This window comes from Fukomys damarensis, unplaced genomic scaffold, assembly GCF_012274545.1.
Source record: "Fukomys damarensis isolate Sample0158 unplaced genomic scaffold, DMR_v1.0_HiC HiC_scaffold_16, whole genome shotgun sequence".
In the NCBI taxonomy this organism is placed as follows: Eukaryota; Metazoa; Chordata; class Mammalia; order Rodentia; family Bathyergidae; genus Fukomys; species Fukomys damarensis.
Window position 1 is genome coordinate 38,312,531 of NW_022900928.1, and position 13,643 is coordinate 38,326,173.

Here is a 13,643-nt window from a genome sequence, read left to right on the forward strand (position 1 = left end):
CCAACAGATTAATAATTCCTTCATTATACGCTGCAAATAGTCTAATGGCATCTTTGAACAGGAGCATGAAGGCAGCATTTATTACCCCATTGGTAAGTTCATTGCTATTAACCTGGAGAAAAAATGGAAAATTAAATTAGCTAATTAACTAAATAACAATAAAAAAGGCTTCCTTCACATCAAAATATAATACACTCAAATATTTAAGGCATATTAGAGAAAAATATACTTATTTTGTCTAAAATATACACTATGTGTTTCTCAATATGAGTTTTATGATTTCTCAGAATTGGAAGCCAAATACTGCCAAAAAACTTAAGAGTTCAGATTTATTTAAAAGCCAAAAGCAAACAAATTTCAATTTTTGAAAATTAAATTTAGTTCAGAAATACATTGTAAGAGGAAAAGTATTAATGTCTGTTGTCTTTTTACTCTTGAAATTCCTGAACTATATCAAATTCATTACAACATTAAATAATTCCAATAGTATAATAAAGCTCACAGCCAGCCAGAAATTTGTTTTAACTCATTAAAGATTTACCTAATTATTTTTACATCAATACTTGTTAAACATAAGCACAAATTTGGTAAACAACAAACCGGAACTGCAGAATATCTTATATACGTAATTTCCATTTCAGAAGGAGAATTCAAATAATAAAGTAGGTCAAAGATAATTTACAAAACAAAAAAAAAAAGGCTAAATAGGTGAAAAGAAGTTCACTATAAGACACACTAAAACCAATAATCAAGTTACATTATGAAAGCGTTCTGTCTTACACTTCAGATCATATAAAAAAATAACAAATATTACTCATTACTGAGAAGAAAAATAGGCATATTATTAACAACTGAATCTGTCAATTAAGTCTAGAAGTCTTTTGGTGGAGTTTTTTGGGTTTTCTATGTAGAGTATCATATCATCAGCAAATAATAATAGTTTAACTTCTTCCTTTCCCATCTTTATAACTGTTATTTCTTTCACTTGTCTAATTGCTGTGGCTAATGTTTCCAAAACTATGTTGAACAGGAGTAGTGACACTGGACATACTTGTCTCGTTTCTGATTTTAGCGTGAAGGTTTTCAACTTTTGACCATTTAACATGATGCTGGCTATTGGTTTTCCATAGATAGCTTTTATGAAGTTAAGACAAAGACCATCTATTCCAATTTTCTGCAGGGTTTTTAATCATGAATGGGTGTTGAATTTTGTCGAATGCTTTTTCTGTTTGTCGAGAGGATCATATGTTTTTTGTCCTTGATTCTGTTAATATAGTGTCTTACATTTATGGTTTACGTTTGTTGAACCACCCTTGCATCCCTGGTGTAAATCTGACCTGGTCAGGGTACATGATCTGCTTGATGACCCTCTGTATTCTGTTTGCCAGTATCTTATTGAGGATTTTTACATCTGTGTTCGCTAGGGAGATTGGCCTGTAGTCCTTTTTTGGTTGGGTCTTTCCCTGGTTTTGAAATTAAAGTAACACTTGCTTCCAGGAATGAATTTGGAAGCATTGCTTCCCTTTCAATTTCATTTTAGAGTTTAAAGAGTATTGGCAGTAGTTCTTCTCTGAACGTCTTGTAGAATTCAGCAGTGAAGCCATCAGGACCTGGGCTTTTCTTTGATGGTAATTTTTTAATTACATTTTCAATTTCACTGACTGTAATTGGGGTGTTTAGAATTTTATATCTTCTTCATTCAACTTTGGAATTTTTTTTACAATGACCATTACTTACCAGCATTGCCATGTTTGTACGGTGTTACAAATAGTTACACCTCTAATATCTTTTCCTATCTCTCTCTTTCCCTCCTCTCCTCTACTTTACCCTCCTTTCCCCTTCTCTCCCCTCAGGCATTTCTTAAGTGCAAGGTAGTAAATGGGACTATGACAATTTCACAATCAAATTAATTTTTTTTAACTTACATTCTTAGTCTTTAAGTATCTTTAAGTAGAAAGCAAGTGACCCTTGTTCTCTGCTCTATCCCCATTCCTCAAGGATGTACGGCAAATACCAAGTATTCAGTAAATGTTAATTAAATGAAATGTGAGTGTTTTGTAGTCTAGAACAAGGTTATCAAACTAACTCATTGCCTGTTTTTATGTGGTTTGCTAGCTAAGATGTGGTTTTGCCACACATGGCTGAAAAAATTTCAAAACTCTTTTGTGACATGTGCAAATTATATGACATTCAAATTTGAGTGTTTACCATAGTGTTATTGGAGCATATGCAAGTTCATTACTATGATTGCTTTTATGTTACAATAGCAGAATTAAATAGCTGAAACTGAGATCACATAGCCCACAAAATCTAAAATAATTATTATTTGGCCTTTTATCTCCTCCAAAACAAAAAACAACTTTCTGATTCCTATTCTGGAAGACAGACCGATAAAATTACAGCGCCTTATTTTAATTTGTATACAGCAGTGATGGCAAACCTTTTTAGAGCTTTCAATGATGGCAAACAGCCTGTTGCAACACATGTGTTATAGGTTTGCCACCACTGATATAGTGGCTCCAGGATCCAACCATAAATTTTTTTTTGCTTACTACTTTGTTCATTATCTGTATAAAGTTATCCTTTCCAATGCTTGTGTTATACTTTGTGTACAACAATTTACCTGTTCTTTCAAACAGTAGGTATTATATTTAGATTTTGGATTCTGAACAGTGCTGTACTAAAGACTTTGTTGTATCTACTAATTTGTAAAGTTGTTTGTTTTTTTAATTGAGACAGTATCTTTCTATGTAGCTCAGGCTGAATTTAAACTCACCATGGAGCTCAGGCTGGCCTCAAACTTGTGATGATCCTTCTGCCTCAGTTTACTGAGTGCTGGGATTAAAGGCGTGTGCTACTATGCTTAGCTGTAAACATTTCTTCTATAGGGTTAATATGTAATAAAGTAATATATTGGTTTAAAGGATTTAAACTTTTTTTTTTTTTTGGTATTGGGGATTGAACTTGGGACCTTATACTTAATGGAGCAAGTGGTGGAACCACTGAGCTAAATCCCTGGCCCTACACATTTTATTTTTAAATAAATATTGCCAACTTGAATCCAGAAGTATCAAACCACACAATAGATGAATGCTGGTAAGTAATGGTCATTGTAAAAAAAATTCCAAAGTTGAATGAAGAAGATATAAAATTCTAAACACCCCAATTACAGTCAGTGAAATTGAAAATGTAATTAAAAAATTACCATCAAAGAAAAGCCCAGGTCCTGATGGCTTCACTGCTGAATTCTACAAGACGTTCAGAGAAGAACTACTGCCAATACTCTTTAAACTCTAAAATGAAATTGAAAGGGAAGCAATGCTTCCAAATTCATTCCTGGAAGCAAGTGTTACTTTAATTTCAAAACCAGGGAAAGACCCAACCAAAAAAGGACTACAGGCCAATCTCCCTAGCGAACACAGATGTAAAAATCCTCAATAAGATACTGGCAAACAGAATACAGAGGGTCATCAAGCAGATCATGTACCCTGACCAGGTCAGATTTACACCAGGGATGCAAGGGTGGTTCAACAAACGTAAACCCATAAATGTAAGACACTATATTAACAGAATCAAGGACAAAAAACATATGATCCTCTCGACAAACAGAAAAAGCATTCGACAAAATTCAACACCCATTCATGATTAAAAACCCTGCAGAAAATTGGAATAGATGGTCTTTGTCTTAACTTCATAAAAGCTATCTATGGAAAACCAATAGCCAGCATCATGTTAAATGGTCAAAAGTTGAAAACCTTCACGCTAAAATCAGAAACGAGACAAGTATGTCCAGTGTCACTACTCCTGTTCAACATAGTTTTGGAAACATTAGCCACAGCAATTAGACAAGTGAAAGAAATAACAGTTATAAAGATGGGAAAGGAAGAAGTTAAACTATTATTATTTGCTGATGATATGATACTCTACATAGAAAACCCAAAAAACTCCACCAAAAGACTTCTAGACTTAATTGACAGATTCAGTAGAGTAGGTGGATACAAAGTAAACACTGAAAAATGAATAGCCTTCTTGTACACAAATGACAGTCTCACTGAGAGGCAAATTAGGGAAACAATCCCTTTCACAATAGCATTAAAAAAAAAAAAGAAATATCTAGGAATCGATCTAACAAAGGAAACGAGACCTCTACATTAAGAACTATAAAACTCTGAAAAAAGAGATCAAAGAGGATATAAGAAGATCCAAAGACATCCCTTCTTCCTGGGTAGGAAGAATCAATATAGTGTGAAAATGGCCATACTTCCAAAACTGCTATGCAGATTCAATGCAATCCCTATTGAAATCCCAACACTATTTTAAAGAACTAGGGAAAACAATCCAAAAATTCATTTGGAAGGTAAGTTAGGCAGAACTCTGGAAGACATTGGCATAGGAAAAGACTTTATGAACAAATCCTCAGTAGCACGGGAACTAGCAGATACAATCAACAACTGGGATCTCATCTTACTAAAAAGCTTCTGTACTTCAAAAGAAACCATCAGCAGAACTAAGAGACAATCTACAATGTGGGAAAAAATTTTTACCAGCTGTTCCTCAGACAAAGGACTATTATCAAGGATATATAAAGAACTCAAAACAATCAGTCCCCCCAAATATAAAGACTCGATTCAAAAATGGGCATCCGAAATGAACAGACATTTCTCAGACAAAGAAGTAAAAGCAGCAAGAAAATATTTGAAAAAATGTTCCACATCACTGGTCATTCGAGAGATGCAGATGAAAACAACACTGAGATTCCACCTCACCCCACAAAGAATGGCTGCTATCAAGAAATCACACAATAACAAATGTTCGTGGGGTTGTGGGGAGAAAGGAACCCTTCTCCATTGTTGGTGGGAGTGCAGACTAGTGCAACCACTATGGAAATCAATATGGAGATATCTCAAAGAGCTTGGACTGGAGGTTCCATTTGACCCAGCCATCCCTCTGCTGGGTATCTTTCCAAGAGAACTAAAAGAATCATATCACAGAGAAGTATGTGCACCCATGTTTATAACGGCACAGTTTGTAATAGCTAAATCTTGGAAACAGCCCATTTGCCCATCCGTTGGAAACTGGATAAAGAAGTTGTGGTTTTTCTATAAAATGGAATATTACTCAGCCATAAAGAGCGAGAGAATAGATTCATTCATAGGAAAATGGATACATATTGAAGATATACTCCTAAGTGAAATAAATAAGTCACACATGTGTAAATACCAAATAGTTTCCCTGGTGTGAATAATCTGCAACAATGCATAAGAATCTAATAAGATTACTGACATTTAGAAATGGGAAGAAAGGAGCTAAAGGTGTAGGGAAGGTGTGATGGGTAGAGGAAGAACAAAAAGGGAAAAGAAAAAAATGTGAGAGAATGAAAAGATGAAAATAAAGTGTTTGTAGATGGGGAGGGGAGGAGGGGGGGAAGGGAGGGCAGAGGTAAGGGGAAAAAATGAGAATCAAGACTTGCCATGTAGAGGTACATTATCCCAACAATGAATGTAACTAACTGTACTGTATCCCTAAAATCTACCAATAAACTCAATAAAATTAAAAAAAAAATTCATTTGGAATCAGAAAAGACCTAGAATAGCAAAAGCAATTCTAGGTTAACAGAGACATGGCAGGGGTTATCACAATACCCCATATGAAACTACACTGCATCACCACTGTGGTAAAAACACCATGGTAGGGGCTGGGAATTTAGCTCAGCGGTTTGGTGGCCTGCCTTGCAAGCGCAAGGACCCGAGTTCAAGCCCCGGTACCCCCCCAAAAAATAAATAAAAACACCATGATACTGGCAAAGAAACAGACTAACAAGGATTAGTGGAATAGATTAGAAGATTCAGAAACATCTCCTGACATACTCAACTACCTAATCTTTGATAAAGGAGCCAAATACCCTCTGTGGAGGAAAGATAGCCTTTTTAATAAATGGTGCTGGAAAAACTGGATTTCAACTTGTCAAAGATTAAGACTAGATCCCTATCCTTCACCATGCACTAAACTAAAATCCAAGTCAATTAATGATCTAAATATTAAAACAGAAACACTAAACTTGCTAGAAGATGAGTTACGTGGAACTCTTGAAGGTATCAGCATAGGAAAAGAATTTATAAACAAATCCTCAGTAGCACAGGATCTAGCACAAAGCATCAATGACTGGAATCTCAGTTTTTTAAAAAGCTTCTGCACTGACAGAGAAATCACTAGCAGAGCTGAGACAACCCACAATGTGGGAAAAAGTTTTTACCAGCTGTTCCTCAGACAAAAGTGTATTATCTAGAATATATAAAGAACTCAAAAAAATCAGACCTCCCAAATATAAAGACCCGATTCAAAAAGAGGCATCTGAAATGAACAGACATTTCTCAGACAAACAAGTAAAAGTAGAAAATAATCATATGAAAAAATGTTCAGCATCACTGGTCATTCAAGAGATGCAGATGAAAGTAACATTTGAGATTCCACCTCACCCCACAAAGAATGGCTGCTATCAAGAAATCAACCAATAACAAATGCGGGGGGGGGGTTGTGGGGAGAAAGGAACCCTTCTCCATTGTTGGTGGGAGTGCAGATTGGTGAAACCACTGTGGAAATCAACATAGAGATACCTCAAAAAACTAGGATTAGAGAGGTCCCATTTGACCCAGCTATTCCTCTGCTGGGTATCTTCCCAAAAGAATTAAAAGAATCATAGCCATGTTTATAGCGACACAGTGTGTAATAGCTAAAATTTGGAAACAGCCCAACTGCCCATCAACTGGAGACTGCATAAAGATGTGGTAATTTTATAAAACGGAGTGCTACTCAGCCATAAAGAACAAGAAACTAGAGAAATTTATAGCTAAGTGGATGCACATTGAGGCCATACTCAAGTGAAATTAGTAAGTCACACATGTGTAAATACTGAATAGTTTCTCTAGTGTGAAGTATAAATAATGATTAAAATGTGTAAATGATAGTGTGTAATAGGAAGAGAAGTCTAAAAGAGGAGAGGAAGTGGGAGGGATAGGGGAAAGGTAAAAAGGAAAAGAAAAAATATGTGAAAAGGAAAAACATGGAAACAAGGTCTTTGTAAACAGGGAAGGGAGGAAGGGATGAGGGAAGGGCTAGGGAGTGGGGAAAAATAAGAACCAAGATATCATGTAAAGGTACAAGAACCCAATGACGAATGTAACTGTACTGTATAACTAGTATGTACCAATAAATTTAATAAAAATAAAAAATTCCAGGGAACACAATGGGCAACACGTAACAAACTATTATAAATGGTGACCACTCATATAGAAAATTAGATATTTTAAAATCTCAAAGCCATTATCCAAAGAAAGTACATTTTCAAATAAATTCCTTTATCCCTCCATCAATTTTCTTTTCAGCTAAAATTCTAACACTAGAAAAGAAGCACTTAAATTCAGAGTCAATCTAAAACATAAGGCTGAACAGTAATGACTTAGGACCACATTTACAGAAAATCTTTAGTCAAACAGGATGGATATGACAGTGTGAAAAGTCAAGTCTATGAGTAGTTGATAATAAAAATTAATCCGTTTATGATGATCTAATTTTTAAAAATCTTAAATCACAAAATTATAACCAACTTACATTAAAATCCAGAAGTGCATCCATTTGATTTTGAATAATTGGTACAGTTTTTAAGAGTTTTTCTGTGTTCATTGTTCTCATAACACCATCAGCCCTGTTAGTAAAAACAAGAGAAACAAGTGAATTTCCTATTAATTCTATATTTTAAACTCCTACCTGGTTCTCTAAACAGAGAACAAAGCTGCTATGAAATGGCACATATTTTAAAGTCATTTTTGAACTTGAAACCTCAAATTAGGAACACATACCAAAAAAGCAAAAAAAACAAAAACAAACCCCAGACTTCGTATATGTTCAGTTGAAACTAAAACTGAAGAAGACATAGAGCATAAGATAAAAGAACAAAAGTTTAGATTATGCTAGCCAGATCCACAGTATACTTTTCACTGAGAAAATTATGATCCTCACAATAATTCATATGTAAAGGATAGATTTTCTAGTTTTTTTTTTTTTTAATAACAAGAACATTATATGCCTCAATTTACTTAACAGTTAAACACTATGGTGTTGGAAAGAGAACTTAAGGGTTGGAGCGCTGCTTTACTGAAAGTATTTTATTAATGATTAAAATAGCAATGGCTTGTAATACAAAAAATTATAACCATTTTATTATGAAATCAAAGGCAAATTTTCTGAGTGATTCTAATGTACTTGTTAAACAAGTGACTAAGAGCACTGTTTAAATAAAACAGTCTGGCTGAGCATGGCGGTGCACACCTGTGATTCCCCATCCTCCGAGAGGCTGAGATAGGTAAATTCCAAGTTCAAGCCCAGCCTGAACAATTTAGCAATGTAGTTAGACTCTGTCTCAAAACAAAGCAAAACAAAACATAAAGGTCTGGGGATTTAGCTCAGTGTGAAGGCCCTGGGTTCAATCTCCAGTACTCCCCCACCCCCCAAAAAGCTGTTAATTATTTCCAAATAGAAATTTCATAGACATATTAGCAGCATCACATAAATTATAATATTATACAATAAGTATAAAAAAGAAAGCCATTAGGTAATTAAAAGGTACTAGGGTTAAGGCAAACAAATAAGTGTGGGTCTATGAAGGGCTTGATGTTGTTTTCAAAATCTTGTAAAAATCCTATTGATAGTACTGTCACTTTTTACAGATCATGGAATTTTAGGTTCAGAAAGATTGTTATGTGAGTTGAAAACCAAAAACCAATCAGTAACAGCATCATTTTATGTAAACCTAGGTATACTGAAATCCAAAATAGTGCTTTTTCTAAACTTGTCAGATAAGAGGCATTAAAACAAACAAACAAACTGTGGGCTCTGCCTATTGTGCAAATGACCCATACTTATACACAACTGCAATACCCTGAGCTAGTCAATCAAGTCCAGATGCCAGGAAAACACAACAAAGCTATGAAAAGACAATATTGGTGCTCTGCAGGACACAACAGAGTTTAATAAACACTGAATGGCTTGACCAGCTTTAGCCTACCTAGCCTAATAATGTGTTAACCCATCAACTGTTTAGAGTTTTTACAAGTATTAAATTATAGTGGCATTAGCTGCTGAACTTAAGGATAAGAATATCATCCCATTTTCATAAATATCATACTCTCATTTAATCAGTCACTACTGATACCTGCCCTCCTTTTCTTGCTGAAGTCATTTTTTTTATCTTCTGGTCTATTACAGAAGACTTGAACATTGGCTCAACTGCTCTTCAGTAACTTCAACATCTACCTGAACTAATCTTGAGCTTAAAGTCCCTTAATAGCATCACTTACTCCAGTGATGGGGAACCTTCTAGAAATTTCAATAGAAACAAACAGTCCACTTTGGGCACAACACCACTGCTAAAAACCCTAACCTTACTGCCCCGAGACACACTATCCCAATCTCAGTTCCTCAGTGAAAAGAAGGACAAAATTTAGACACTTTTAATCTATACTAACAATAACCTTTTAATGTTTCAGTGGCTTTGGCCAAGAATCCCCAAAGCCAAACTATTTTTTTCTTAATCAAAACCAAAACTTAAGGGCTGCAAATTTAGTTCAGTCGCACCACACCTGCCTGACAAGCGCAAGGTCCTGAGTTCAATCTCCAGTACTGCAAAACAAAATATGACAAAACAAACCCAAACTTTAAATGTATCAGTTCTACCACTACCCACCCACATTGAGCTCTTCTCATTTTTAATTTCTTCAACTAGTTTAGAATTCCACAGATTGTTGTTGTAAATACTCCCTTGCAAATACCCTTAGTTTTCTTTCACTTCTCTTCCCTGTAGTAATCTGGCAAAGCTGTAATCCTGGCTGAGCAGACACTTATTTTTTCCATATCTGTACACTTAAGTCCCAGAAAAGAAAACTGGACAAAAATGGCAAAATTAGTCATCATCAAAAACCTCAAATAGGTAATCGACATTGCTCACAATCCTTTTGCCTTCTCCAGTAAACTCTAAAACCTCCTACTTCTACACCTCTGCTTGCCCACACAAACTCTCTGGTTCTAACTTCCAAAAAAACTTCATTTTGAAACAGATAACAACAAAATTAAGACTGTCTGGTCTTCTTGAAACCCAAACTACATGTAAGTTGACTTTACATTCTTTTTTTTTCAGTTCTTTCCAATATGAGCCCTGTTCCTACCACTCCAGTTAAACTTCTCTAGATTAGGTCATATAAAATTCCTCATTGCCTCTTCAATGGGTACTTTCTAACCTCATAACTAGACTTCACAGAATCACTGGAAACTTTCCTTTATTTTTCTCCCAGTACATACTGGGGCTCAAATCCAGGGTGATTTAAGCTAGATGATTAAAGCTACACCAGCCTGGACAATTTAGCAAGACCATGTCAAATAAAAGTATCTCTAAAGAATTTCTAGACTCCCTCCTCTTATAGCATACTTTCTCTCTAGGCTGTACATCAGTCCACAGCCAAAATTACCAAAATGCCACAGACATATTCCCAGACCAGAACTCTTAAATTACAAGTTAGTATGTCAAATAGCCTACTTTATATTTCAATCTGTTTAAATCATACGCATCTAAAACAAATATTTCTAAATTAAATCCTTAATTCTTTATCACATCCTACAGTGCTTCCCCAAAACTCTTCTCAGTAGAAGGTGCCATCTTTGCACTGTCTTATCCCAGAAGGAGGACATTTTTTATTTTTTCCTATCTACTAGCCTCCACATCATTTCTTTCCAGGAAACCTTTAAATTCCTAAAGCAAAAAAAGATTCTCAGTTACAATAACATATACTCATGTCAGACTTCAAAGGAACTGAAATATTTTACAAACTCAAATACTTGGATCTGACTGAAACCAAATGTATAACAATTCATATTCCACGTGTAAAGTAAGTTATAAGGTTTCATAGACAGACTGCAATTAAAATCACATACTTGTTGCCCAAATATAAGACAGCAGCGAATTACAAGTTTGCTTTCCTTATTTAAAGACTAGATCATTCTTTTGCTTAAACATCTTTATTTTGGACTTCACCGACTTATAAGATACTTTCATGAGTTAATATTACAAAAAATGGAAAGTTACACAAAACTACTGAAAGGATAAATGTATAAACAATATATTGCATCTAACATGTACACAGCCATCTCACATACTATTTGTAAACTCATCTGGAAGTATTTTTGAAAACTATTACCATCTACATACTACGTTTGGACACTATGATATGGCCTAAAGATAAAAATATGAGTAAGACTGTATTTTCCTCATGGAAGTAATGGTATCGTATATAATCTAACAATAGAAACAAGGCTTTCTCAAAGAAATATCTGAATGAATTCCTAAAGAATGTCTAAGAATTTTCCAGAATAAAACAAAGCTTTATAGAAAAAAGAAAGGACATATGAGTGAAAAGTCATTAACAATTATCTGGATAATTCAGTTTCGTTTTTGAATATTCTATATGTCTCTTTTAAAAACACACTGACTTCTCACTGTTTAAAAAAAATGAACAAGTTATTTAAGTATAAAATACTGATTCCAGAAATATATTTAACAAAAACATGAGAAGAGTTAATTGATGGGGAGGGGTAGCTCTGTGTTTGCTTGACAGATATAAGCAAAAAAGGATTTAAAAACTTTTAACAACATTAAAAAATAGGAGAAAATATTTTAACTCTGACAACTTATTTTCTTAATACACAAAAGCTCACTTACTGAGTATAATGTATTAAGCAGCATTACATATACTATTTCATTTAATTTTCTTTTTTTTCCCCATTAAATTTATTGGTACATTTAAAGCAAACAATACAGTCACATTTATCATTGGGACCTGGTACCTTTACATGATTTATCTTGGTTTTTACTTTTCCCCATACCCCTGTCCTCCCTTCACCTCCTTCACCTTATTTACAAAGACTTTGTTTCCATTTTTTCCTTTTTTTTCCCACATTTTTCTTTCCCTTATTTCCTTTCCCTTCTCCTTCCCACTTCCCCTTTAGCCATTTCATTTAATTTTCCTAATAGATAATTACTGTGAATATCATCACCACTTCTACACACAGAACGACTCAAAATTTAGGTCACAGGTTCCCCTCACACAACATACTAATATTATAGAAAAGGGTTATACATATGCCAAGAAATTGACCCTGTAAGCTTTCAGCCTCAAAAAATCAGTACTCTATATAAACAGTATCAGCATACGTGTCACTATGTAAAAAAAGAAAAGAAAGAAAAAGTTCACAAGCTGATGTTCTTATTTTTCTTAGGACATGTGTACTGAAGTATATTAGGGACATAAAAATAAGAAGGTATGAAAAGACTTCTTGACTTAACTGACACTTTTAGCAGAGTAGCAGGATACAAGGTCAATACCCAAAAATCAATAGCCACCTTGTACACAAATAACAGACTCACTGAACGAGAAATTAGGGAAACAATTCCTTTCACAATAGCACCCAAAAAAATGAAGTATCTGGAAATCAATCTAACAAAAGCAGCAAAAGACCTCTATACTGAAAACTACATCACTCTGAAAAAAGAGATCAAAGAGGATATAAGAAAATGGAAGGATATCCCCTGCTCCTGGGTAGGAAGAATCAACATAGTGAAAATGGCCATACTACCAAAACTGCTACACAGATTCAATGCAATACCAATTGAAATTCCAATATTATATTTCACAGAACTAGAAAGAAGAATCTAAAACTTCATTTGGAACCATAAGAGACCTAGAATAGCAAAAGCGATACTAGGCAACAGACACATGGCAGCAGGTATAACAATTCCCAATCTGAAACTATACTACAAAGCCACTGTGATAAAAACAGCATGGTACTGGCAAAGAAACAGACCTGAGGATCAGTGGAACAGACTGGAAAACACAAAAACAACTCCAGATGTACTCAGCTACCTCATCTTTGACAAAGGAGCTGACCATCCCCACTGGAGGAAAGATAGCCTCTTTAATAAATGGTGTTGGAAAAACTGGATCTCAACCTGCTGAAGATTAAAACTAGACCCTTATCTTTCACCATGCACTAAATTAAAATCCAAGTAGATTAAAGATTTAATTATTAAAACAAAAACATGATACTTGCTGGAAGATAAGTTAGGTAGAATTCTTGAAGACACTGGCATAGGAAAAGACTTTATGAACAAATCCTCAGTAGCACGGGAACTAGCAGAAAGAATCAACAACTGGGATCTCATCTTATTAAAAAGCTTCTGCATTGCAAAAGAAACTATCAACAGAACTAAGAGACAACCTACAATGTGGGACAAAAATTTTACCAGCTGCTCCTCAAACAAAGGACTACTATCTAGAATATATAAATAACTCAAAACAATCAGCCCCCCCAAATATAAAGACCCAATTCAAAAATGGGTATCTGAAATGAACAGGTATTTCTCAGACAAAGAAGCAAAAGCAGCAAGTAAAACTATAGGAAAAAATGCTCCACATCACTGGTGATTCGAGAGATGCAGATGAAAACAACACTGAGATTCTACCTCACCCCACAAATAATCGCTGCTATCAAGAAATCACACAATAACAAATGCTGGCGGGGTTGTGGGGAGAAAGGAACCC

The 13,643-nt window shown here is 34.7% G+C and overlaps 1 protein-coding gene across 12 annotated transcripts in view; it reads right to left on the minus strand.

Moving 5' to 3' along the window:
* Positions 1-13,643, minus strand: part of Picalm (phosphatidylinositol binding clathrin assembly protein) — a 100,922-nt gene that overhangs the window by 45,798 nt on the left and 41,481 nt on the right. For all 12 annotated transcript variants that reach the window (XM_010633738.2, XM_010633745.1, XM_010633743.1 and 9 more), the window contains exons 5-6: positions 7,609-7,702; positions 1-112 (exon numbers count right to left, since the gene is read on the minus strand). In XM_010633738.2, the coding sequence (XP_010632040.1) occupies positions 1-112; positions 7,609-7,702 (206 nt within the window). The remainder of the gene's footprint in view (positions 113-7,608; positions 7,703-13,643) is intronic.